Source organism: Scyliorhinus canicula, chromosome 10 (genome assembly GCF_902713615.1).
Source record: "Scyliorhinus canicula chromosome 10, sScyCan1.1, whole genome shotgun sequence".
NCBI classification, from domain to species: Eukaryota; Metazoa; Chordata; class Chondrichthyes; order Carcharhiniformes; family Scyliorhinidae; genus Scyliorhinus; species Scyliorhinus canicula.
Window position 1 is genome coordinate 22,877,756 of NC_052155.1, and position 20,889 is coordinate 22,898,644.

Below are 20,889 nucleotides of genomic sequence, written 5' to 3' on the forward strand. Positions count from 1 at the left end.
GTGTGCGCTGGCGTTGATACTCTGCCGGGTTTCCATTATCAGGACTGTTTTAGCTAGCACTAACCACATGGATGTGCGGGAATGGGGATGTTGGTCTGTTGCACTGACACAGTGAAAGTAGAGGCAGAGGTACTGAGTCCCCTCCCATTCCAAGGTCCTGGCGTCAAGGTTTGAGGGATGTCTTCCGAAGGTGATTGTGTCGGACCAGACGGGTTACGTGAAGGAAAGGCAGCTGTTCGCGAAGGTGAGGAGTTTGCTGAATGCAATCCTGTCTCCAGCGGAGGGAAAGGAGATGGAGGTGGTGGTGGCACTGGACGCAGAGAATGTGTTTGATTGGGTAGAGTGGGGTTACTTGATGGCGGTGTTGGAGAGGTTTGGAATTGGGTGTGGATGCAGCTGTTCAAGGAGCCGATGGCGAGAGCTCGGACTAACAGCATGAACTCGGGCTACTTTGCATTGCACTGGGGTACGAGATGGGGTGCTCCATATCCCCTCTGTTGTTTGCATTGTCTATAGAGCCCTTGGCCATCGCGCTAAGGAACTCGGAGTTGTGGAAGGGGATAGTGAAGGGGGGGGGGGGGGGGGAGTGGAGCATAGGGCGTCCTATGCCGATGATCTGCTATTGCATAGTTGGGAACCGAGCACATTGGTGGGCAGTACAATGGGACTGCTCCAGAGATTCAGGACGTTGACAGGTTAGATGTTGAATTTAGGCATGAGGGAGTATTTCATGGTCTCCCAGCCGGGAGTAGGGGTTGGGGTGGCGGGGGGTGCCATTCCGTTTGGCGACGACCCACTTTAGGTACTTGGTGGCGCGGGATTGGGGAGGGCTCCGAAAATTTAATTTGACTAATTTGGTGGGGAGGGTGAAGGCTGATGTGCCAAGGTGGGACAGCCTCCCTCTGTTGTTGATGGGCGGGTGCAGGCAGTTAAAACATTTTTTCTTATAAATATTTTTATTGGCATTTTCAACATTAAGTACATTGATGTTCGTGTTAATTTATTGTCCAGTGTAACAAAAAAAAGGCTTTTGTCTTACGTTACTTTATTTACAGATTGCTGCTGTCTAGGTTGGCGTGTCCTCTCCTCCCCCCCCCCCCCCCCCCCGTGCCTCCCCTCCCCCCAGCCCCCCTGTCCCTAGCCCCTCCCCGTCTCCCCCACCCACCCCCCTTGCTATCCTCGTTGGTCGATCAGGGAGTGCACTCCCCCTCCCCCTTGATCAATCCCTTTTCTCTTCTTCCTTTGTCGGTTTCAGCTATGGTGTGCTCCCCCCCCCGTCTATCCCTCAGACCTTCTGCCCACCCCCCACCCCCTGGGTTGTGTGTCCCTTGTGTTCCTCCTTGTCTTTTGTTCTTACTTCTCTCTGATCCTTCTGGTTCCCCCTCTACTGGCTGTTGCTGGCCTCAAACAGGTTTTGGAACAGGCTGACAAATGGCCCCCATGCAGTAAGGGAGCCTTCCTTCGATCCCCGGATGGTGTATTTTATCTTCTCCAGGTGGAGAAATTCCGAAAGGTCAGCGAGCCAGTCTGCAGCTGTGGGCGGTGCTGCCGATCGCCAGCCAAGCAGGATTCTCCGGCGTGCGATTAGGGAAGCGAAAGTGAGGGCGTCGGCCCCCTTCCCCATGTGCAGCTCTGGCTGCTCCGATACCTGGAAGATTGTCACTATTGGGCATGGCTTCACCCCCACAACCTTAGACATTACCTCGGAGGAGGCTGTCCAGAACACGGCAAGTTTGGGACAGGCCCAGGAAATGTGGGTGTGGTTGGCCGGGCCCCTCTGGCACCACTCACATTTATCCTCCACCTCCGGGTAGAACCTGTTCATTCGGCTTCTGGGGCAGTTAAAATGAATATGTTGCCGCGATTCTTGTTTTATTTCAGTGCCTGCTGGTCTTTTTATCAAAGTCCTTCTTCAGCGGGGTGGACAAGTTGATCTCCTCGTTCATTTGGGGGGGGGGGGGGGGGGGGGGGGAAGGTGGCAAGGATTAGGAGGGTGGTTCTGCAAAGAGGGCCACAGGTGGGCTGGCTGGGCCTCCCAAACTTATTGTACTACTATTGAACGGCGAATGCAGAGAAGGTGCGGAACTGGAGTAAGGAGGGGGAGGCCCGATGGGTTAAGATGGAAGCGGGCCCGTGTAGAAGGTCTGGGTTGCGGGCACTGGTAGCGGCGCTGCCTTCCGATGGCTCCAGAAAGGTATTTGGTGAGTATGGTGGTGGTAGCGGCCACATTGAAGATTTGGAGGCTGTTCAGGCTACAGTTTAGGCTGGGGGCCGGGTCAGAGGTGATGTCGATTAGGGGGAAATCATAGGTTCGAGCCGTGAAGAATGGATGCGAGATTTGGAGAAGGGATGAGAGGGGGAATCAAGGAAATGAAGGATTTGTTTCTTGGGGTATGATTCATGAGCCTGGAGGAGTTGGGAGAGAAGTATGGGCTGGTGCAGGGGCATGGGATTAGGTACATGCAGGTTCGGGATTTCACAAGGAAGATTTTCGTGACCTTCCTGATAGCGCCGGCCTCTTCATTGCTGAAGGTGGCGCTGTCAGCGGGAGGGCTGGAGAGGGGGGGGGGGGGGGGGGGGGGGGTATATTTGGCGATCTATGGGAGGATCCTTGAGGAGGACAGGGTGCCTATGGAGGGGATTAAGGGACAGTGGGAGGAGGAGCTGGGGGGTTTTGGGGATGGAAATGGGATTTTTTCATAGAATTTACAGTGCAGAAGGAGGCCATTCGGCCCATCGAGTCTGCACCAGCTCTTGGAAAGAGCACCCTACCCAAGACCATACCTCCACCCTATCCCCATAACCCAGTAACCCCACCCAACACTAAAGGCAATTTGGACCCTGAGGGCAATTTATCATGGCCAATCCACCTAACCTGCACATCTTTGGTCTGTGGGAGGAAACCGGAGCACCCGGAGGAAACCCACGCACACATGGGGAGAACGTGCAGACTCCACACAGACAGTGACCCAAGCCGGGATTCGAACCTGGGACACTGGAGCTGTGAAGCATTTGTGCTAACCACTATGCTACCGTGCTGCGATTGTGGTACGAGGTGTTGGGGAGGGTAAATGCCTCAACCTCGTTGGATCAGAAATTGGCTAGCTGATAGAAGACAAAGGGTGGTGGTTGATGGGAAATGTTCTGACTGGTGTCCAGTTACTAGTGGTGCACCACAAGGATCTGTTTTGGGGCCGCTGCTGTTTGTCATTTTTATAAATGACCCAGAGGAGGGCGTAGAAGGATGGGTGAGTAAATTTGCAGATGACACTAAAGTGGGTGGAGTTGTGGACAGTGCAGAAGGATGTTACAAGTTACTGAGGGACATAGATAAGCTGCAGAGCTGGGCTGACAGGTGGCAAATGGAGTTTAATGCAGAAAAGTGTGAGGTGATTCATTTTGGAAGGAATAACAGGAAGACAGAGTACTGGGCTAATGGTAAGATTCTTGGTAGTGTGGGCGAGCAGAGAGATCTCGGTGTCCATGTCCGTAGATCCCTGAAAGTTGCCAATATAAATCAGGCCATCCGAAAAGAACATTTCAGGGGTCAGTCTCTCCACCCTGTGCCTCCATGTGGGGGGGGGGGGGATCTGCTGGAGGTTTTGACCCTGGAGAAGGTGATGTTTGAGCTTGGGGGGGGGGGGGGAAGCGAAGGAGGGGTTCTATAATTCTTAGGGTTTGTTCATTATGCAGCTGTAATATACCTTTAAGGGATAGTAGCATGACATCAGTGGAAGGAAGTGTGTCATGTATTTATTTCACTTTTGCCTTTAAGCAGAGCACACACGCGCACACACAGCCCTGCCACTGGTTCTTCAGCCTTTTTGATTTAACTCCAAAAATCTAACATCCAAAATCTTTCAATCGATCATAAATAAACGGCAGACCATCTTATTCTCTTTATAGGGGTGCAGAAAGGAGACAGGGTTGCCATATACTTGCCAGTGATCCCAGAGCTGATATATGCAATGCTGGCGTGTGCGAGGATAGGAGCAGTACACTCTGTGGTGGTACGTATGGAATGTCCAGCTGCTCAATGGGTACTAAATCCTTTAAGTAAATAAACCCCTGGTGAGGGGCTAAGAACCATTGCGAGATACTCCAGCAAGGCCTCACGGTAGCATGGTGGTTAGCATCAATGCTTCACAGCTCCAGGGTCCCAGGTTCGATTCCCGGCTGGGTCACTGTCTGTGTGGAGTCTGCACGTCCTCCCTGTGTGTGCGTGGGTTTCCTCCGGGTGCTCCGGTTTCCTCCCACAGTCCAAAGATGTGCGGGTTAGGTGGATTGGCCATGCTAAATTGCCCGTAGTGTAAGGTTAATGGGGGGATTGTTGGGTTACGGGTATACGGGTTACGTGGGTTTAAGTAGGGTGATCATTGCTCGGCACAACATCGAGGGCCGAAGGGCCTGTTCTGTGCTGTACTGTTCTATGTTCTATGTTCTAAGAGTAGAAGATTAGCACTCTGGGGGTGGGGCTTGGCTTGACAGGCAAGACATAAAAGTGAAGCACCGTGCATCCAATCAGGTGGATGTAAATGAGCCCGTGACAAAAGCTCTCCCGGCACCTTGGTCACCATTTCATCTGTAAACAACACCACTAAAAACAGACAGTCTGGTCATTCAACTCATTTTTTTTTACAGAGACAAGGTTGGCTGATGTGGTTGACTACATTCAACTCTCTATTTCATTGACTGCAAAGCATTTTGTGACCCAACATGGGGTTAGGACCTTTCAGCCTGTGCAATTTCATGCAGTCACGAGCCAGTGAGGGGTCATTTAAGAACCAGTCAGGGGTCAGGAGCCAGACAGGAGTCATAGGGGCTCGTTTAGCTCACTGGGCTAAATCGCTGGCTTTTAAAGCAGACCAAGGCAGGCCAGCAGCACGGTTCAATTCCCGTACCAGCCTCCCCGGACAGGCGCCGGAATGTGGCGACTAGGGGCTTTTCACAGTAACTTCATTGAAGCCTACTTGTGACAATAAGCGATTTTCATTTTTCATTTTCATGAGCTAGACAGGGGTCATGAGCCAGTCAGGGGTCATGAGTCAGTCAGGGGCCATGTGCCAGTCAGGGATTGTGAACATGTCCAGTGAAAGGACATCCATGCAGTAATAATAGCCGATCCTTGATCATGTTTTAATATTACCTATTGCAAACATGGTTTCCTTGATCTTATGTATGTGAATTTGACACCAACTTAAGTTGGCAGTACTTAATATCATTGTTGAACAACCTATAGGAATCTCAAACTAAACCTTTTGTTAGATTTAGAGTGTCCAATTCATTTTTTCCAATTAAGGGGCAACTTTAGCATGGCCAATCCACCTAGCCAGCACATCTTTGGGTTGTGGGGGTGAAACCCACGCAAACATGGGGAGAATGTGCAAACTCCACACGGACAGTGACCCAGAGCCAGGATCGAACCTGGGACCTCGGCGCTGTGAGACAGCAATGCGAACCACTGCGCCACCGTGCTGCCCCCAAACTAAACCTTTATATGGGGCCCCTTAAAGAAAAACATTGCTTCAGTTTATGGGGTATTGAGGTTAGGAAGGGCGCTATACGTTCTGCATAAAACACCTTTTCAATGAAGAACTATTTTCTGACATCAATTATGGATGGCTTTGCAGCTGTGTTGTGCTTGCAACAAACTAATACAAGAGTCAAGACTTATAGCAGTCATCTCAGGAGATGCCCGGTTAATCGCCTAACAAGTGACTTAGCATTACTGCTGGCTTGTTCTAACTGGCTTTTCAGTTGTGCAGGAAGGAAATTTGTGGAAATTTTACAAAATGTTGCGAAGTGAGGGGGCACGGAAACGGGTTCTCAGTGAACACACTCCCTAACCTCAAGGAATGTTCAGCAGGGTTGCCAAGGGAACCACCAGATTGAGGGAAACTAGAGTCAACAAATCAGAATAACCACCTTATATCAGAAGATATGAACTTGGACATGGCGTGAGCCACTTTATTTATTCTCATTGGCTATCACGGGCAATGTACTCATTAAACTGATTAAAGCTTTGTGCTGATTAAACAAAGGAAGTTGTTCCAGCTGTTTTATGTGTTTGTTATTTAGTTTGCAGGTTTCTCAGCTGAGTCTCTATTTGAGAGAATATTAGACTCCCAATGCATATTGCTGATTACTGCAGGTAAGAAGCCTCCCTGTTATTCCTGTGTAATTATTCACTGTGCGCTCTGAAATCTCCCGACGTATTCTGATGAATAGTTGTAACAGTTATGCCAGAAAGCTTTGAGCATCAGTATTAGAGAGCCGTGAGACTTCACCCTTCTGGTTTTTTCCCCCTGTCTTTTAGATGGCTTCTATAGAGGAGAAAAGCTTGTAAACCTGAAGCAGATCGCAGACGATGCTTTGGAGAAGTGCAAAGACAAGTGAGATTTCTGCCCGAGCACCTTTTTCGAGCCTGAGCTCAAGTTACCTTTTGAGAGAAACAACAGCCAGTAAGACCCAGCACTCAGTCCAGGCTGAGCTGTGGCTGATGAAGAGAAGATGGCCCATGGCATGTTTTCCGACAGCGGAAGGGGCTTGCCATTGGCCGCCAATGGGATTTTCCAGTCCCGCCGATGTGCAGGGAATTTTGCGTGGTTCGCCTGTCCTGCCGCCTGGGAATCCACCTTGCGTGACAGGAAAGTCCCAACAACATGTCCATATCATTGGGCGCAGCTGGGAAAATAAATACCACCTTTGAAACCATAGCCAGTAAGGAGAGTGGCGATGGTGGAGCAGTGATTGTGACAAAAATTCTCTGTTGGTTCACGCTGGCGGATTCTCCGCCCCGCTGAGGGGAATGGAGTTTTGGTGAGTGCCAAATTCTCCATTCGCTCTGACAGCGGTGGTGGGGCGAATTCGGATTGGAGAAGCCAGCCCATTATCTAAGTCCTGCTACAAGTAGAACATAATTGCATTTAAAAGACTCATTTACAAATTAATTCATCATTTATTTCAGGGAGGATTTTGTCGTGAAAGTGTGCATTGTGGTGCAACACCTTGGTGACAAGGTGAAAAACAACCATGGACAAATTTGCTGTAACATCCTGCAGGTGATTCAATTCAACAATAACTTGGCTCATGGCTTCTGTCATATAATAATATCGGAAATGTTGGATAGGGAATAAGTCATTTGGTCCTTCAAAACTGCCCAGTCCACAATGTCAATCTGTAAACAACCCCACCCCTCACTCTCCCTCCGGCATTCAAGATCTTAATCCACCCATCTCTCCTGAATTTCCGCAGAACATTTTTTTTGTAGTCTTTGCCCTAGATCTCGGGTCAACAATTTATTTCTTTGGCCCACACAGATCCAGAGTTATTTCTCAGTTCACTTTTCTCCAGACCCTGTTTCTCCAGACATTGTTGTTCTATTGCAGGAGTATGATTTCGCAGGTGATAATTGCAGCCCGATACTACACTGCAGTGGGTTATTATTCACTTGTATACTTTGCCAATGAGCCTTGGGCCTGAACCTTTGTTCCCAGGTTGGGGGTGTCAAGTCAGGAGAATTCCCGGGAACATGACACCTAGGAGTTTAGATTTTCACTCTGGGTGGGGTTGGTGATGCGATGGGAGATTCGTTCACAGACACAAAAAAACCACTTGGTGGAAGCAAACCACCTGCTGGGTGCAGAGGTGGGATGGGTGGAGAGCCGGCCCCAGTGATACGGCACTTGGTCACAGCTACAAGGTAACAAAATACAAAATCGTCCTCTAGTCCTCACCCCCTTCATCCCCCACACACCTTCATTCCCACACAGTTCCTAAGCCCCATCCATGCCACCTCATGCCCCCTAACCCATGACCTCTTAAACCCTCCATGCCACCCTGTGCCCCTCCACTAACCTCCATGGCCCACGAGAGTTCTGTAATGCCAATCCCACCCCGCCTTCCTCCAACCAGCCATCCTTTACCCTTACACCCTCCATGTCAACTCACCCACTATCCACCATGGGCCAGGGTCCATGCTAAGAGGAAATAAAATAATGTTTGTATTCATGAGTTCACTATTTAACAAAAAGCCTCTCATTGATAAAAACCCATTCACTACAATTAAATTTCTTCAGCCACTTAATTTCTTTTAGCAACAAAGATTTGCATTTGTAATCACAATTCAAAGACTTTATAAGAACTGGGAGTTGTCAATCAAACTGTGAACTGTCAGGCACCCCACTATGATAATGATAGGTTGTGAGATCTGTCATGCAGCCTAAATCCTATAATGATAACCCTTTGGCCAATGTCAACAAGCAGAGTGAAATAGCAAGCGCTGATTTAAAAAAATCAGCAGACATTTTTTAAAGAATTTGAAGGCCAGGAGATTTAAATCCCTTGATATCTTGACTGTTCCTATAAGCTTTGACAGTTTCCTTAATTGCTGCTTTGGCAGCTTTACAGATCAATTGACTGTTTCCTTGACAGCTCCCTTGACAGTTACAATGATGTTGACAATTTCATTGAGCGTATTCAATTTTTACACACATTCACATCTACTTTTAACAATCCAAAGGACAACTTACCTCTCCAAAGGGTACTTGACCGCTTTCAAAGGTGTCCTTGAACCTATTAAGAGTACCCTACCTCTCCAAAGAACTCCACTAACTTGAAACATTTCCCTGATAGATTTAAAGTGCGCAAGTTGAGTTTTAGACAACCCATCAGCCAAATTTGGATGTGGCTGAGAGCAGTTCCAAATGCATTCAAGAACCATGGATGTGAAAAGTACAATCTGCCTCCATTCCCCAGTCCCTGGAAAAAATGGTGGGCGCCGGTTCAGGTCGGGACGTCTGGAATCAGGGCTGTGGTGCAAAGTTGCCTCTGCTGGAGACCCCATTCTGTCACCGCAAAAATTCCAGCCTTGGTTATCCAATTGTGGGTCTTAGAACCATACCTGTTCCTGTTCTTGGCTGTCCTCCACAATACACAACAGGGAGCAAATGTTACTGTATCATGATCAGATCAAATTTCCAATTTCTAATCCTGGACCCAGTTGTTGCACTCTGTTAACCAGGTAACCTGGTACAGTCTGGGGATGAATCAATAAAAAATTGGAATTAAAAGTTTAGAGATGATCATGAAACCATTGTCGATTGTCATAAAAACCCATCTGGTTCACGAATGTCCCTTAGGGAAGGAAATCTGCTATCCTTACCTGGTCTGGCCTACATGTGACTCCAGACCAGCAGCAATGTTGGTGACTCTTAAATGCCCTCAGGGATGGGCAATAAATGCTGACCCAGCCAGCGACACCCACATCCCATGAACGAATAAAGAAATAAAAATTCTGTGATTTAAGCGGAAGCAAAATGGTAAGCTCTGAAATCTGTTAATGCACTAATTCCTTGTGGTTTCCTCAAAGCTATTCTGGAACTGTGAAACAGATGTGCGCTGGGATGTGCTAATGAAGGATGCCAGTGACCAGTGTGAGCCAGAATGGGTTGATGCTGAGCATCCACTCTTTATCCTCTATTCAAGTGGATCTACTGGGAAACCCAAGGTAAGTTTCCTTACTGCATGAGATCTTCCCCATTGGAGACCACAGGATGCCAATCGATAGTATATAATTCTACCTTGTACTGTTACCATACTGAATACAAGACTAATTACTGTGTCACACCTACTATTTGAAACCATTCTTTCTCACAGCCATGCATGGCTGACTTTTTTGACAGTCTGATTAGTAAGTTCGTGGATGACACCAAGTTTGGTGGAGTGTCAGATAGTGTTGAGGATTGTCAGAAGATACTGCAGGACATAGATAGGTTGGAGACTTGGGCAGAGAAATGGCAAATGGAGTTTAGTTCGCACAAATGTGAGGTAATGCATTTTGGTAGGTCTAACATCCAAGGGAAATGTACCGTAAATGGCAAAACTCTTAGGAATATAGAAAGTCAGAGAGATCTGGGCGTGCATCTCCACAGATCTTTGTAGGTGGCAACACAAGTGGACAAGGTAGTCAAGAAAGCATATGGAATGCTTGCCTTCATTGGACAGGGCACCTATCAAGGCTGAATAGACTCGGACTGTTTTCATTAGAAAGACGGAGGTTGAGGGGTGACCTGATAGAGGTCTACAACATTATGAGGGGCATGGATAGAGTGGATGGGCAGGCACTCTTTCCCAGGGTGGAGGGGTCAGTCACCAGGGGCCTTAGGTTTAAGGTCCATGCGGCAAAGTTTAGAGGAGATGTGCGAGGCAGGTTTTTTACGCCGAGAGTGGTGAATGCCTGGAATGTGTTGCCATGGGAGGTTGTGGAAACAAATACAATAATGGAATTCAAAAGGCATCTTGACAAACACATGGATAGGATGAGTATAGAGGGATACAGCACAAGGAAGTGCTGAGGGTTTTGGAAAAGGTTGGTATCATGACTGGTACAGGCTTGGAGGGACGAAGGGCCTGTTCCTGTGCTGCATTGTTCTTTGTTCTTTACTTCCCTCAAACGTTCATTCCTCCTACAAGCTAAAACCCAACTTAATTCACCTTTATCACTACTTCCTAATTTAGCTCTTCTTTATCACTGCTCATTTTAACCATGGTGGTTTTGTGCATTACAATCCTTAGTCGTTCCTGTATGGGAATGGTAGTGTAGTGATTTTGTTACTGGATTAGGAATCGTCAGGCCTGCACCCGTGATCTGGAGACATGAGTTGAAATCTGACCACGTCAGCTGGGAACTTAAATCAATTAAATAAATCTGGAATAGTAAAGTAAGTAAAGTGGCCATAGTCTCAGATGACCATAGGCTGCTTTCCCCTTTGAGGGGGGAGAGCTGGCTGGTGGTGGTTTAACCCGAGGATCACCACACCTCGGGCGAGAGACAAGGTTGAGAAGGTGGGGCCTTCATGAATAACGGTATGGAATTGAACCGTCACTGCTGGCTTCGCTCTGCATCACAAACCAGCTGTCCAGCCAACTGAGCTAAACAGGGTAAATCTGGAATAATGAGCTAATGTCATTAATGGTGACCACATATAACTATTGGATTGTCATAACAGCCCAAAGAGTTCACTTCAGGGAAGGACATTAACTGGTCTGGGCTACATGTGACCTCAGGCCAACATCAATGTGATTAACTCTCCACCTTCCATCCTCCACCTTTTTACGGGTAAGTAGGGATGGGCATTAAATGCTGGCCTAGCTAATGACACTCATATTCCATGAATGAATAAAAATAGTTTGTCAGTAAATCCCATCTTGTTAATGCAATTTAATATGTTTTCACAAATAAATCTACCACACAATTTGTACATCTTCCTTTTCTATACCTTAATGACAGTAAGTACTTTATTTAGATCACCCTAACATTTTAAGGTGATGTTTGTGAATTGTAAACGTGCCAAGTTGTCGCAATCTCTATCTAGACCCGCAGACCCAAATTCTGAGAAGCTCCCAAACACTGAGTCACAGGAGGCTGGGGGTCGAGAGGAATGTCATCTGGCTTATTTACTGTCATTCTGTCAGAGGTTTCGCCAATTCTTGCAGCTATTGATCTATAATCTCCACAGCGAAGAATCATTGACTGCACATTGAACCAGTGATAATTCAGGGCTAGTCACAGGGCAATAGCATGATTACTACTCAACGAGTCACCGTGAGGTGAACGCTACTGATACTTGCTTTTATTCTTGCTTTCTTTCTAGGGTGTACTGCACACTGTTGCGGGCTATCTGATTTACACTGCAATCAGTTTTAAATATGTGTTTGACTACCATGATGATGATGTGTACTGGTGCACGGCTGATATTGGATGGATTACTGGACACTCATATGTAATCTACGGTCCCCTGGCAAATGGTGCGACATGTGTTCTAGTGAGTAGAGACAATATTCTGTCCACCTTCTGGAGTAGGGAAAGTATCCTCAAAAGGTTTAGTTCATGAAAAGAAGCTCATGAAAATCTTGTTAAGGTAATAGTCTTTATTAGTGTCACAAGTAGGCTTACATTAGCACTGCAATGAAGTTACTGTGAAAAGCCCCTAGTCACCACAATCCGGCACCTGTTCGGATACACAGAGGGAGAATTCAGAACAGCAACATTACCCAACAGCACGTCTTTCGGGACTTGTGGGTGGAAACCCACGCATTGTAACTGTGAGTGGGGTGAGTTAAATCGCCTCCTTGGGCTCTGGTGATCAGTGCCCAGTTCATCAGTGCCGGTAGATTTATGGGATGAAATAGCGCTGAAGGAGGTACTCTACTTCTCCCATGAAAACAAAATTAAACATTTTTTTAATTGTTAAAAACCAGTTCAAAATTGTTAAAAACCAGCACAACGGACACTGGTGGCTCCGATACACATGACCAGTTCAAACAGGTGTTACTGATGCCAGTCATTTCCAAGTTTGACCTCTTGTTTCTTAAGAGTGCTCCAGCAGTTTGTAAAGAGATACAGAGCATGCACAGACTAATCCTAGGGATGCCTGAAAAGTGCATCCTGTGGCCCCTGGATGTCAGTGGAGCAGCTGCGGTACACTTCCCATAATCCTCAATTTTCAACTGCTGCCTGCCTGTACTTCAGGTGAAAAACATGAGTTGAAAATGGCCGCCATCATTCAGAGGGACTGTTGGGGAAGTCTGAGGCAACACCCCCAATGTGTGCCGTATCCTCTTTAATTAAATTCCTATTAAATTACATTTTAAATTCTATATAGAATTAAATTAATCCATAGAATCCCTACAGTGCAGAAGGAGGTAATTTGGCATCCGAGTCTGCACTGCCCCTTGGAAAGAGCACCCTAACTAGGCCCACTTCCCCGCCCAATCCCCATAACGTCTAATCCCACCTAACCTGCGCACCTTTGGAACACTAAGAGGCAACTTGGCCAATCCACCGAACCTGCACATCTTTATGCTTCATTTCTTTCAAATAATAGAAACTGTTTTATCAACTGCCTTATCGCATCTTCCTACCACACGAAGTCAGACAAGGAACAGGGGAACATTGAAGAATATGTGACGTAATGGCAAAATCCTGCAGATGCTGGAAATCTGAAAAACAAAACCGGAAAGTGCTGTAAAAACTCATTGGCGTCTGTGAAAAGAGAGACAGAATTAACGCTTCGAATTCAATGTGCCCACTCTCTCCGGTTCTGAAAAAGAGTCAGATTGGACTCCAACATTGGCCGGGATTTTCCGGATTTTCCTGCGGCAGATGTGGCATGCCATTGGCTGCTTGCGGGATTTTCCAGTCCCACAGAAGTCTACAGGAGGCTTGCCCACCCCGCTGGCGTTAACCCGCTGTGGGGTGGGGGGTGGGGGGGTCAACATTGATGGGAGGAGCTGGAAAGTCCCACCCATTAACTCTGTTTCTGTCTCCACAGAAGCTGCCAGGCCTTTTGAGTTTTTCAATTGTACAATAATTTCTCGCCAAATAAAAGAGTCAGTAGCAGCGCCGCATTTATCTTTTTCATCTCCTTGGATCTCCCTGTGCCGCACCCAATTGTTTAAGAGACAGCGGGAGAACAGGCAGCCAGCCTGATCCCAGTGTTTGGCAAATCATCTCCTAAATCACAGAATAACACAAGTGCAGAAGAGGCCCATCGACCCATCGGGTTTGAACCGACCCATGAAAAACATCTGACCTACCTACCGAGTCCCCTTTGACAGCACTTGGCCCATAGCCCTGAATGTTATGACGTGCCAAAATATGCAGAGCTATATGAGAAGATGTGCTGGTAAAAAGGGAGGAGGTGCTTGGCCTTACAGTATTCCCTCCAAATCTGTGAGTGTTGCTGGCTCGGCCAACAGTTTGCCCATCCTTCCTGCCTGGAGTCTGGAGCTACCGCAGGATCCGAGCAACAAAACTGAAGGACAGAGCCGGCAGATTTGAGAAAGATAAAAATGTGTGTGCGTGAATTTACATTTTCAGTAAATTTCTTTCCATTTCAGTTTGAAGGTCTGCTGCTGTATCCACATGTTGGGAGGCTGTATGAAATGATTGAAAAGTACAAAGTGACAAAGCTCTACACAGCGCCCACAGTCATTAGAATGCTCATGAAGTTTGGAGAGGAACCTGTGAGGAAGTAAGAAAGTTAGAAATGGGATTTGAAATATCCACTTGTGTGTATGATACATTTACCACGAGCAGTAAAATAAAGTTTCTAAGTGATGTCATTGGGTTAAAGTGTTCTCAGGACCCAGGCCCTCGGTTATTGCCATTTTCATGTTTTAGAGTACTTTGTCGGCTGATCGAATGAAGGGAGATGGAGCCGTAGTGGTAATGTCACCGGGCTTGTAATCTAGAGGCCCAGCCTAATGTTTAGGGGACAGGGGTTCAAACCCCACCATGGCAGCTGATGGAATTTAGATTCAATGAATAAAATCTGGAATATAAAGCTAGTCTCAGCAATGGTGACCAGCAATTGTCATAAAAACCCATCTGGTCCCAACGATGTCTCCCTGCGGAAGGAAATCTGCCGTCCTCACTTGGTATGGCCTACATGACTGCAAACCCTCACAGCAACTCTGAAATGGCTGAGCGAGTCATTCAGACCAAGGGGCAATTAGGGATGGGCAACAAATGATGGGCCTGGCCAGCGATGCCCACATCCCCATGAATAAAAATAAAGGGCTCTTGTATTCTCCCTCTACTGTGTGTGCAGCATGAACACTATGATGGAGTGGCTGAGGCCAACATCCTGTTTCAGGTTGAAGCTGGATATTTGTATTGGATCCCTGAAACAGTCTAGTTTATTCTAAAGCCTTGTTTTATGTGAAATAACCATTGCAGTTTCCATGAGTATATAAACTGTTCATGATGATGATGATGCTGTTTTCCAAGCTTCGGTTTCAGTGGGGGAGGGGTTCATCAAGATTGTAAAAACTCCGATGCTTTCTGAGAATAAGCTCGAGTCCCGTCAGGTCTACAACAGCGGCCCGGTTCGTGGTCACTATTTTAGCGCCCGTCTCTATTTCTTTCTCGATGTGGAGATGCCGGCGTTGGACTGGGGTGAGCACAGTAAGAAGTCTTACAGCACCAGGTTAAAGTCCAACAGGTTTGTTTCAAATCACTAGCTTTCGGAGCACTGCTCCTTCCTCAGGTGAATGAAGAGGTGGGTTCCAGAAACATATATAGACAAAGTCAAAGGTGCAAGACAATGCTTTGAATGCGTGCATTTGCAGGTATTAATTAAGACTTAATTACCTGCAAATGCTCGCATTCAAAGCATTGTCTTGCATCTTTGACTTTGTCTATATATGTTTCTGGAACAAACCCCTTCATTCATCTGAGGAAGGAGCAGTGCTCCGAAAGCTAGTGATTTGAAACAAACCTGTTGGACTTTAACCTGGTGTTGTTAGACTTCCTACTATTTCTTTCTCAGTGGTCTGTCTGCAATTAAGAAGAGTTGCTACGCTTTTCAATCTTCCTCTCTCCTTTTGACCGCTCTTCACCTTTTCATCTGCTCTTCCTTCCTTTTTCCCCCAACCTTCCCCCTTCCTGTCATCGCAGAGGTACTGCGATTGCCAAACCAGCTCATCCAAGTGAGCTGAGGCAGTGGGTGGCAACAGGCTACTCCACTAAGAGGGCATCTTGGCCAGCTTACATAAATGTCCTTCCACGTTTTGTTTTCCACCGCAGGAATCGTTGCTTGGTAATCGGCTGTGGGAATCCTTATTTCGACCCATGAGAAATCCTTCAAGTGTTTTTTTGTCAGGCTGTCACTGGTCAACAATTTCAGAACCTGTGCAGTTTGTGTACAAGAGAGGTTAAAGATATTCCAGTAAGCTAAAAGATACTTTTGTAACAACTATTTAGCAATTTTGTTTCTATCATAATTACCATTTGTTAACAAATTCAGACAGCTCTTAGAAATGTGCTTGATTCCACCAAAAGTGGCTTTGTGCAATATTAAGGTCGGCACTACAAAGCTGAAGTTTAGTCCTGATATTTATTATTTGTGAGGAGAACATTTAAAACAAACACCCTGACCCATTAAAATAATTTATAAAGTTCTGAAGTTGTACCTAAAAGTGAATCCCATCTTTCCATTTCAGCGCTGGCTGACTGACCCTGTTTTTAATTCCCAAAGTTTTCTTTCCCCTCTATTGCAGACTTTGCGTGAATATCTTAAACAGCTGATGAAAGGGTATTTAAAACATTAACTTGTCTTTTCTTGTTCAGTTTCAGATGGACCTTCAGATTACCAGCATTTTGATGTTTTGTTTAAGTTTCCAGTTTAAGGGTTTTTTTTTACCCCACCTCCTCCCATCAAATCTCCGTTGTATCGCAACTTATAATTTTGGGTGTTTTGCATGATTTACAAATCCTTCCTTCCCCTCCGTCAGAAGTTCTTTTTCTCTTGACTGCTTCAGGTTCAATCTCAAGTCTTTGAGGATCCTGGGCTGTGCTGGAGAGCCCATTAACCCAGAGGCCTGGACGTGGTATTATAACGTCATCGGGAATGGGCAGTGTCCCATCATAGATACCTTTTGGCAGACTGAAACGGTAAGCATTCCTGTTAAAGAGCCATCCTCAGAGTTACGTTTAAGAGGGAAGGGACTCAAAAAGAGTGGCATGGTTTTTTCCTCCCTGTGATGTGGCATTCAAGGAAGGCAGGGAATTTTGTTCTGACATGACTACATCCAAGGAATCCGAAACTGTTGTGGAATAAGTGACTTGGTTTGCTGGATTCCCTGCCTATTGACTATGAGTTAATGCAACATTATGGATAGTGTCAGGGATATCACCAATGTTTAAAGATTTCCATTCCTGGCTGCGAGGTTTGTTAGTGTCACACGGGAGGGTTTAAACTAGTATGGCAGGGGGGTGGGTACCGGAGCAATAGGTCCAAAGGTGAAAAAATTGAGGGAGAACTAGGAAATAGGGCCACTTTCGCTCTGAGGAAGAGCAGACAGGGAGATGTTGCTGAAAACAGCGGGACTGGTGGCCTGAAATGAAATGAAATGAAAATCGCTTATTGTCACAAGTAGGCTTCAAATGAAGTTACTGTGAAAAGCCCCTAGTCGCCACATTCCAGCGCCTGTTCGGGGAGGCTGGTACGGGAATTGAACCGTGCTGCTGGCCTGCCTTGGTCTGCTTTAAAAGCCAGCTCTTTAGCCCTGTGCTAAACCAGCCCCAAAGTGCATACGTTTTAATGCAAAAGGTATAACAGGTAAGGCAGATGAATTTAGAGCTTAGATTAGTATTTGGGACTGTGATGTTGTTGCCATTACAGAGACCTGGTTAAGGGAAGGACAAGATTGGCAGCTAAACATTCCAGGATTTAGATGTTTCAGGCAGGATAGGGGGGGGGAGGTAAAAGGGGTGGAGGATTTGAGCTACTGGTTAGGGAGAATATCACAGCTGTACTGTGGGAGGACACCTCAGAGGGCAGCGAGGCTATATGGGTAGAGATCAGGAATAAGAAGGGTGCAGTTACAATGTTGGGGGTTTACTACAGGCCTCCCAACAGCCAGCGGGAGATAGAGGAGCAGATAGGTAGGCAGATTTTGGAAAGGAGTAAAAGCAACAGGGTTGTTGTGGTGGGAGACTTTAACTTCCCCAATATTGACTGGGACTCACTTAGTGCTGGGGGCTTGGATGGGGCAGAGTTTGTAAGGAGCATCCACGAGGGCTTCTTAAAACAATATGTAGACAGTCCAACTAGGGAAGGGGCTGTACTGGACCTGGTATTGGGGAATGAGCCCGGCCAGGTGGTAGAAGTTTCAGTAGGGGAGCATTTTGGGAACAGTGACCACAATTCAGTAAGTTTTACAGTGCTGGTGGACAAGGCTAAGAGTGGTTCTAGGGTGAATGTGCTAAATTGGGGGAAGGCTAATTGTAACAGTATTAGGCAGGAACTGAAGAACCTAGATTGGGGGCGGATGTTTGAGGGTAAATCAACATCTGACATGTGGGAGGCTTTCAAACGTCAGTTGAAAGGAATTCAGGACCAGCGTGTTCCTGTGCGGAAGAAGGATAAATACGGCACATTTCGCAATCCTTGGATAACGAGAGATAGTGTAGGCCTCGTCAAAAAGAAAAAGGAGGCATTTGTCAGGGCTAGAAGGCTGGGAACAGATGAAGCCTGTGTGGAATATAAGGAAAGTAGGAAGGAACTTAAGCATAAGCAAGAAGTCAGGAAGGCAAATAGAGGTCACGAAAAGTCATTGGCAAATAGGGTTAAGGAAAATCCCAAGGCTTTTTTTATTTAATAAACATTTTATTGAGGTATTTTTGGTTTTACAACAACAAAATCAACAATGTACATGAAACTATAAACATAGTGCAAAAGCTGTCACCCTCCCTTACAGGTCCCACCTTTATTAACCCCCTACTCTAAGCTAAACTAACCCCCCCCCCCACTTCTGCTGATGATTAATTTTCCGCAAAGAAGTCGACGATCGGTTGCTACCTCAGGAAGTGGGTGGTGGGGGGAGGGTCGGCATGGGAGCATATGGAGGCAGCTTCATGTAAGGGCACCAGTTTGGGGGCGTTGGTAACAACGCCTCTGCCGTTCCCGCCAGCGCGGTACTCCACCAGCCCCGTGGTGGTGGCAGCTCTGAGAGTCTCGGGCAGTGGAGGAAACATGTAGAAGCAGAGGGCGCATCGGTCTGTTCTCCAATCCAACCCTAACATTGACCCTCTCAAGGCAAACTTGATTTTCTCCAGAGAAAGCTAGCCATGTCCGATAGCCAGGTCTCTGACTTCAGGGGCTTTGAGTCCCTCCAAGCTAATAGTATCCGTCTCCGGGCTACCAGGGAAGCAAAGGCCAGAACGTCTGCCTCTTTCTCCTCCTGGATTCCCGGGTCTTCCGACACCCCGAAATTTGGCACCTCCGGACTCAGCGCCACCCTTGTTTTTAACACCTTGGGCTTGACATCTGCAAACCTTTGCCAAAATCCCCTAAGCTTTGGACATGTGCAGAACATGGGGACATGGTTCGCTGGCCCTTCCGCACACTTTGCACACCTATCTTCCACCCCAAAGAATCTGCTCATCCGAGCCGCTGTCATGTGAGCCCGGTGAACAACCTTGAATTGTATTAGGCTGAGCCTGGCACATGTTGTGGACGCGTTGACTCTACTCAACATGCCCGCCCATAGACCATCCTCTATCTCTCTTCCCAACTCCTCTTCCCACTTGCGCTTCAGCTCCTCAGTCTGCGTCTCCTCTGACCCCCATAAGTTCCTTGTGCTGGTTTAGCACACTGGGCTAAATCGCTGGCTTTTAAAGCAGACCAAGGCAGGCCAGCAGCACGGTTCGATTCCCGTACCAGTCTCCCCGAACAGGCACCGGAATATGGCGACTAGGGGCTTTTCACAGTAACTTCATTGAAGCCTACTTGTGACAATAAACGATTTCATTTCATTTCATTTCAAATGTCAGAGACGCTGCCTTCTCCCACCCACCCTCTGGAAGCCACCCTGTCCTGTATCCCCCTTGGTGGTAGGAGCGGGAAGGTTGAGACCTGTCTACGTAGGAAGTCCCGCACCTGCAGGTACCTGAATTATTTTCCACTATTCAATCCAAACTTCTCCTTCAGCTCCCTCAAACTCATAAAGCTCCTCTCTATAAACATATCCCCCATCCTCTCAATCCCTGTCCTCTGCCATCTCCGAAACCTGCCGTCCATACTCCCCGGGGCAAACTGGTGGTTATTGCAGATTGGAGAACAGACCGATGCGCCCTCTGCTTCTACATGTTTCCTCCACTGCCCGAGACTCTCAGAGCTGCCACCACCACGGGGCTGGTGGAGTACCGGGCTGACGGGAACGGCAGAGGCGTTGTTACCAACGCCCCCAAACTGGTGCCCTTACATGAAGCTGCCTCCATACGCTCCCATGCCGACCCTCCCCCCACCACCCACTTCCTGATCATGGCTATATTCACCGCCCAATTGTAGTTACTGAAGTTTGACAGCCCGCCCTTTCCCCGGTTCTGCTCAAGCATCATCCTCCTTACTCGCGGGGTCTTGCCTGCCCATACAAAGCCAGTGATCACTTTGTTGACCGTTTAAAAAAGGTCCACGGAATAAAGATGGGGAGACACTGAAACACAAACAGGAATCTCAGGAAGAATCGTCATCTTCACCGTCTGGACCCTCCCAGCTAGTGACAACGGGAGCGCGTCCCACCCCCACCGGCCAGCCCCTTCCAGCCCCTTGAGGCTCGCAGTGCAATTGCCAGCGGCTCTATGGCTAATGCGAATAACTGTGCGGAGAGGGGGCATCCCTGTCTCATCCCCTGACGCAGTCTGAAATAGTTCGATGTCCTGGTCATCTGTACGTTCGCTACAGGAGCCTGACACAGTAACCTGACCCAGTCAATAAAGCCCCGTCCAAATCCGAACCGTCCCAGCACCTCCCACAGATATTCCCATTCTACTCAATCAAAGGCCTTCTCTGCGTCCATTGCGGCCACTACCTCCACCTCCCTACCTTTCGGGGGCATCATGATCATGTTTAATAACCTTCATATATTGGCCACCAGCTACCTTCCCTTAACAAACCCCGTCTGGTCCTCCCCAATAATGCAGGAACATTATCCTCAATCCTAGAGGATAAAATTTTGGCCAGCAGTTTGGCATCCACATTCAACAGGGATATCGGCCTGTAGGACCCTCACAGCTCTGGCTTCTTCTCCCGCTTCAGGATCAGCGAAAACGTTGCCTATGACATCGTCGGGGGCAGCACCCCTCTCTCCCTTGCCTCATTGAATGTCCTCATCAACACCGGCCCCAATATCCCCGAGAACTTTTTATAGAACTCCACTGGGTACCCATCCGGCCCCGGGGCTTTACCCGACTGCATGGCCTTCAGACCCTCCACTATCTGTTTGATCCCGATCGGGGCCCCCAGCCCTTCTACCAGCTCCCCGTCCACCTTCGGGAAATTCAGCCTCCCTAGGAAGTGCCTCATCCCCTCCGGCCTTGTT

General features: G+C 47.5%; 1 protein-coding gene across 5 annotated transcripts in view; it reads left to right on the top strand.

Moving 5' to 3' along the window:
* acss2l (acyl-CoA synthetase short chain family member 2 like) overlaps window positions 1-20,889 on the top strand; it is a 93,454-nt gene that overhangs the window by 49,853 nt on the left and 22,712 nt on the right. For all 5 annotated transcript variants that reach the window (XM_038808704.1, XM_038808705.1, XM_038808706.1 and 2 more), the window contains 8 exons: window positions 3,907-4,010; window positions 6,079-6,151; window positions 6,317-6,392; window positions 6,968-7,061; window positions 9,371-9,508; window positions 11,655-11,825; window positions 13,903-14,036; window positions 16,327-16,459. In XM_038808704.1, the coding sequence (XP_038664632.1) occupies window positions 3,907-4,010; window positions 6,079-6,151; window positions 6,317-6,392; window positions 6,968-7,061; window positions 9,371-9,508; window positions 11,655-11,825; window positions 13,903-14,036; window positions 16,327-16,459 (923 nt within the window). The remainder of the gene's footprint in view (window positions 1-3,906; window positions 4,011-6,078; window positions 6,152-6,316; window positions 6,393-6,967; window positions 7,062-9,370; window positions 9,509-11,654; window positions 11,826-13,902; window positions 14,037-16,326; window positions 16,460-20,889) is intronic.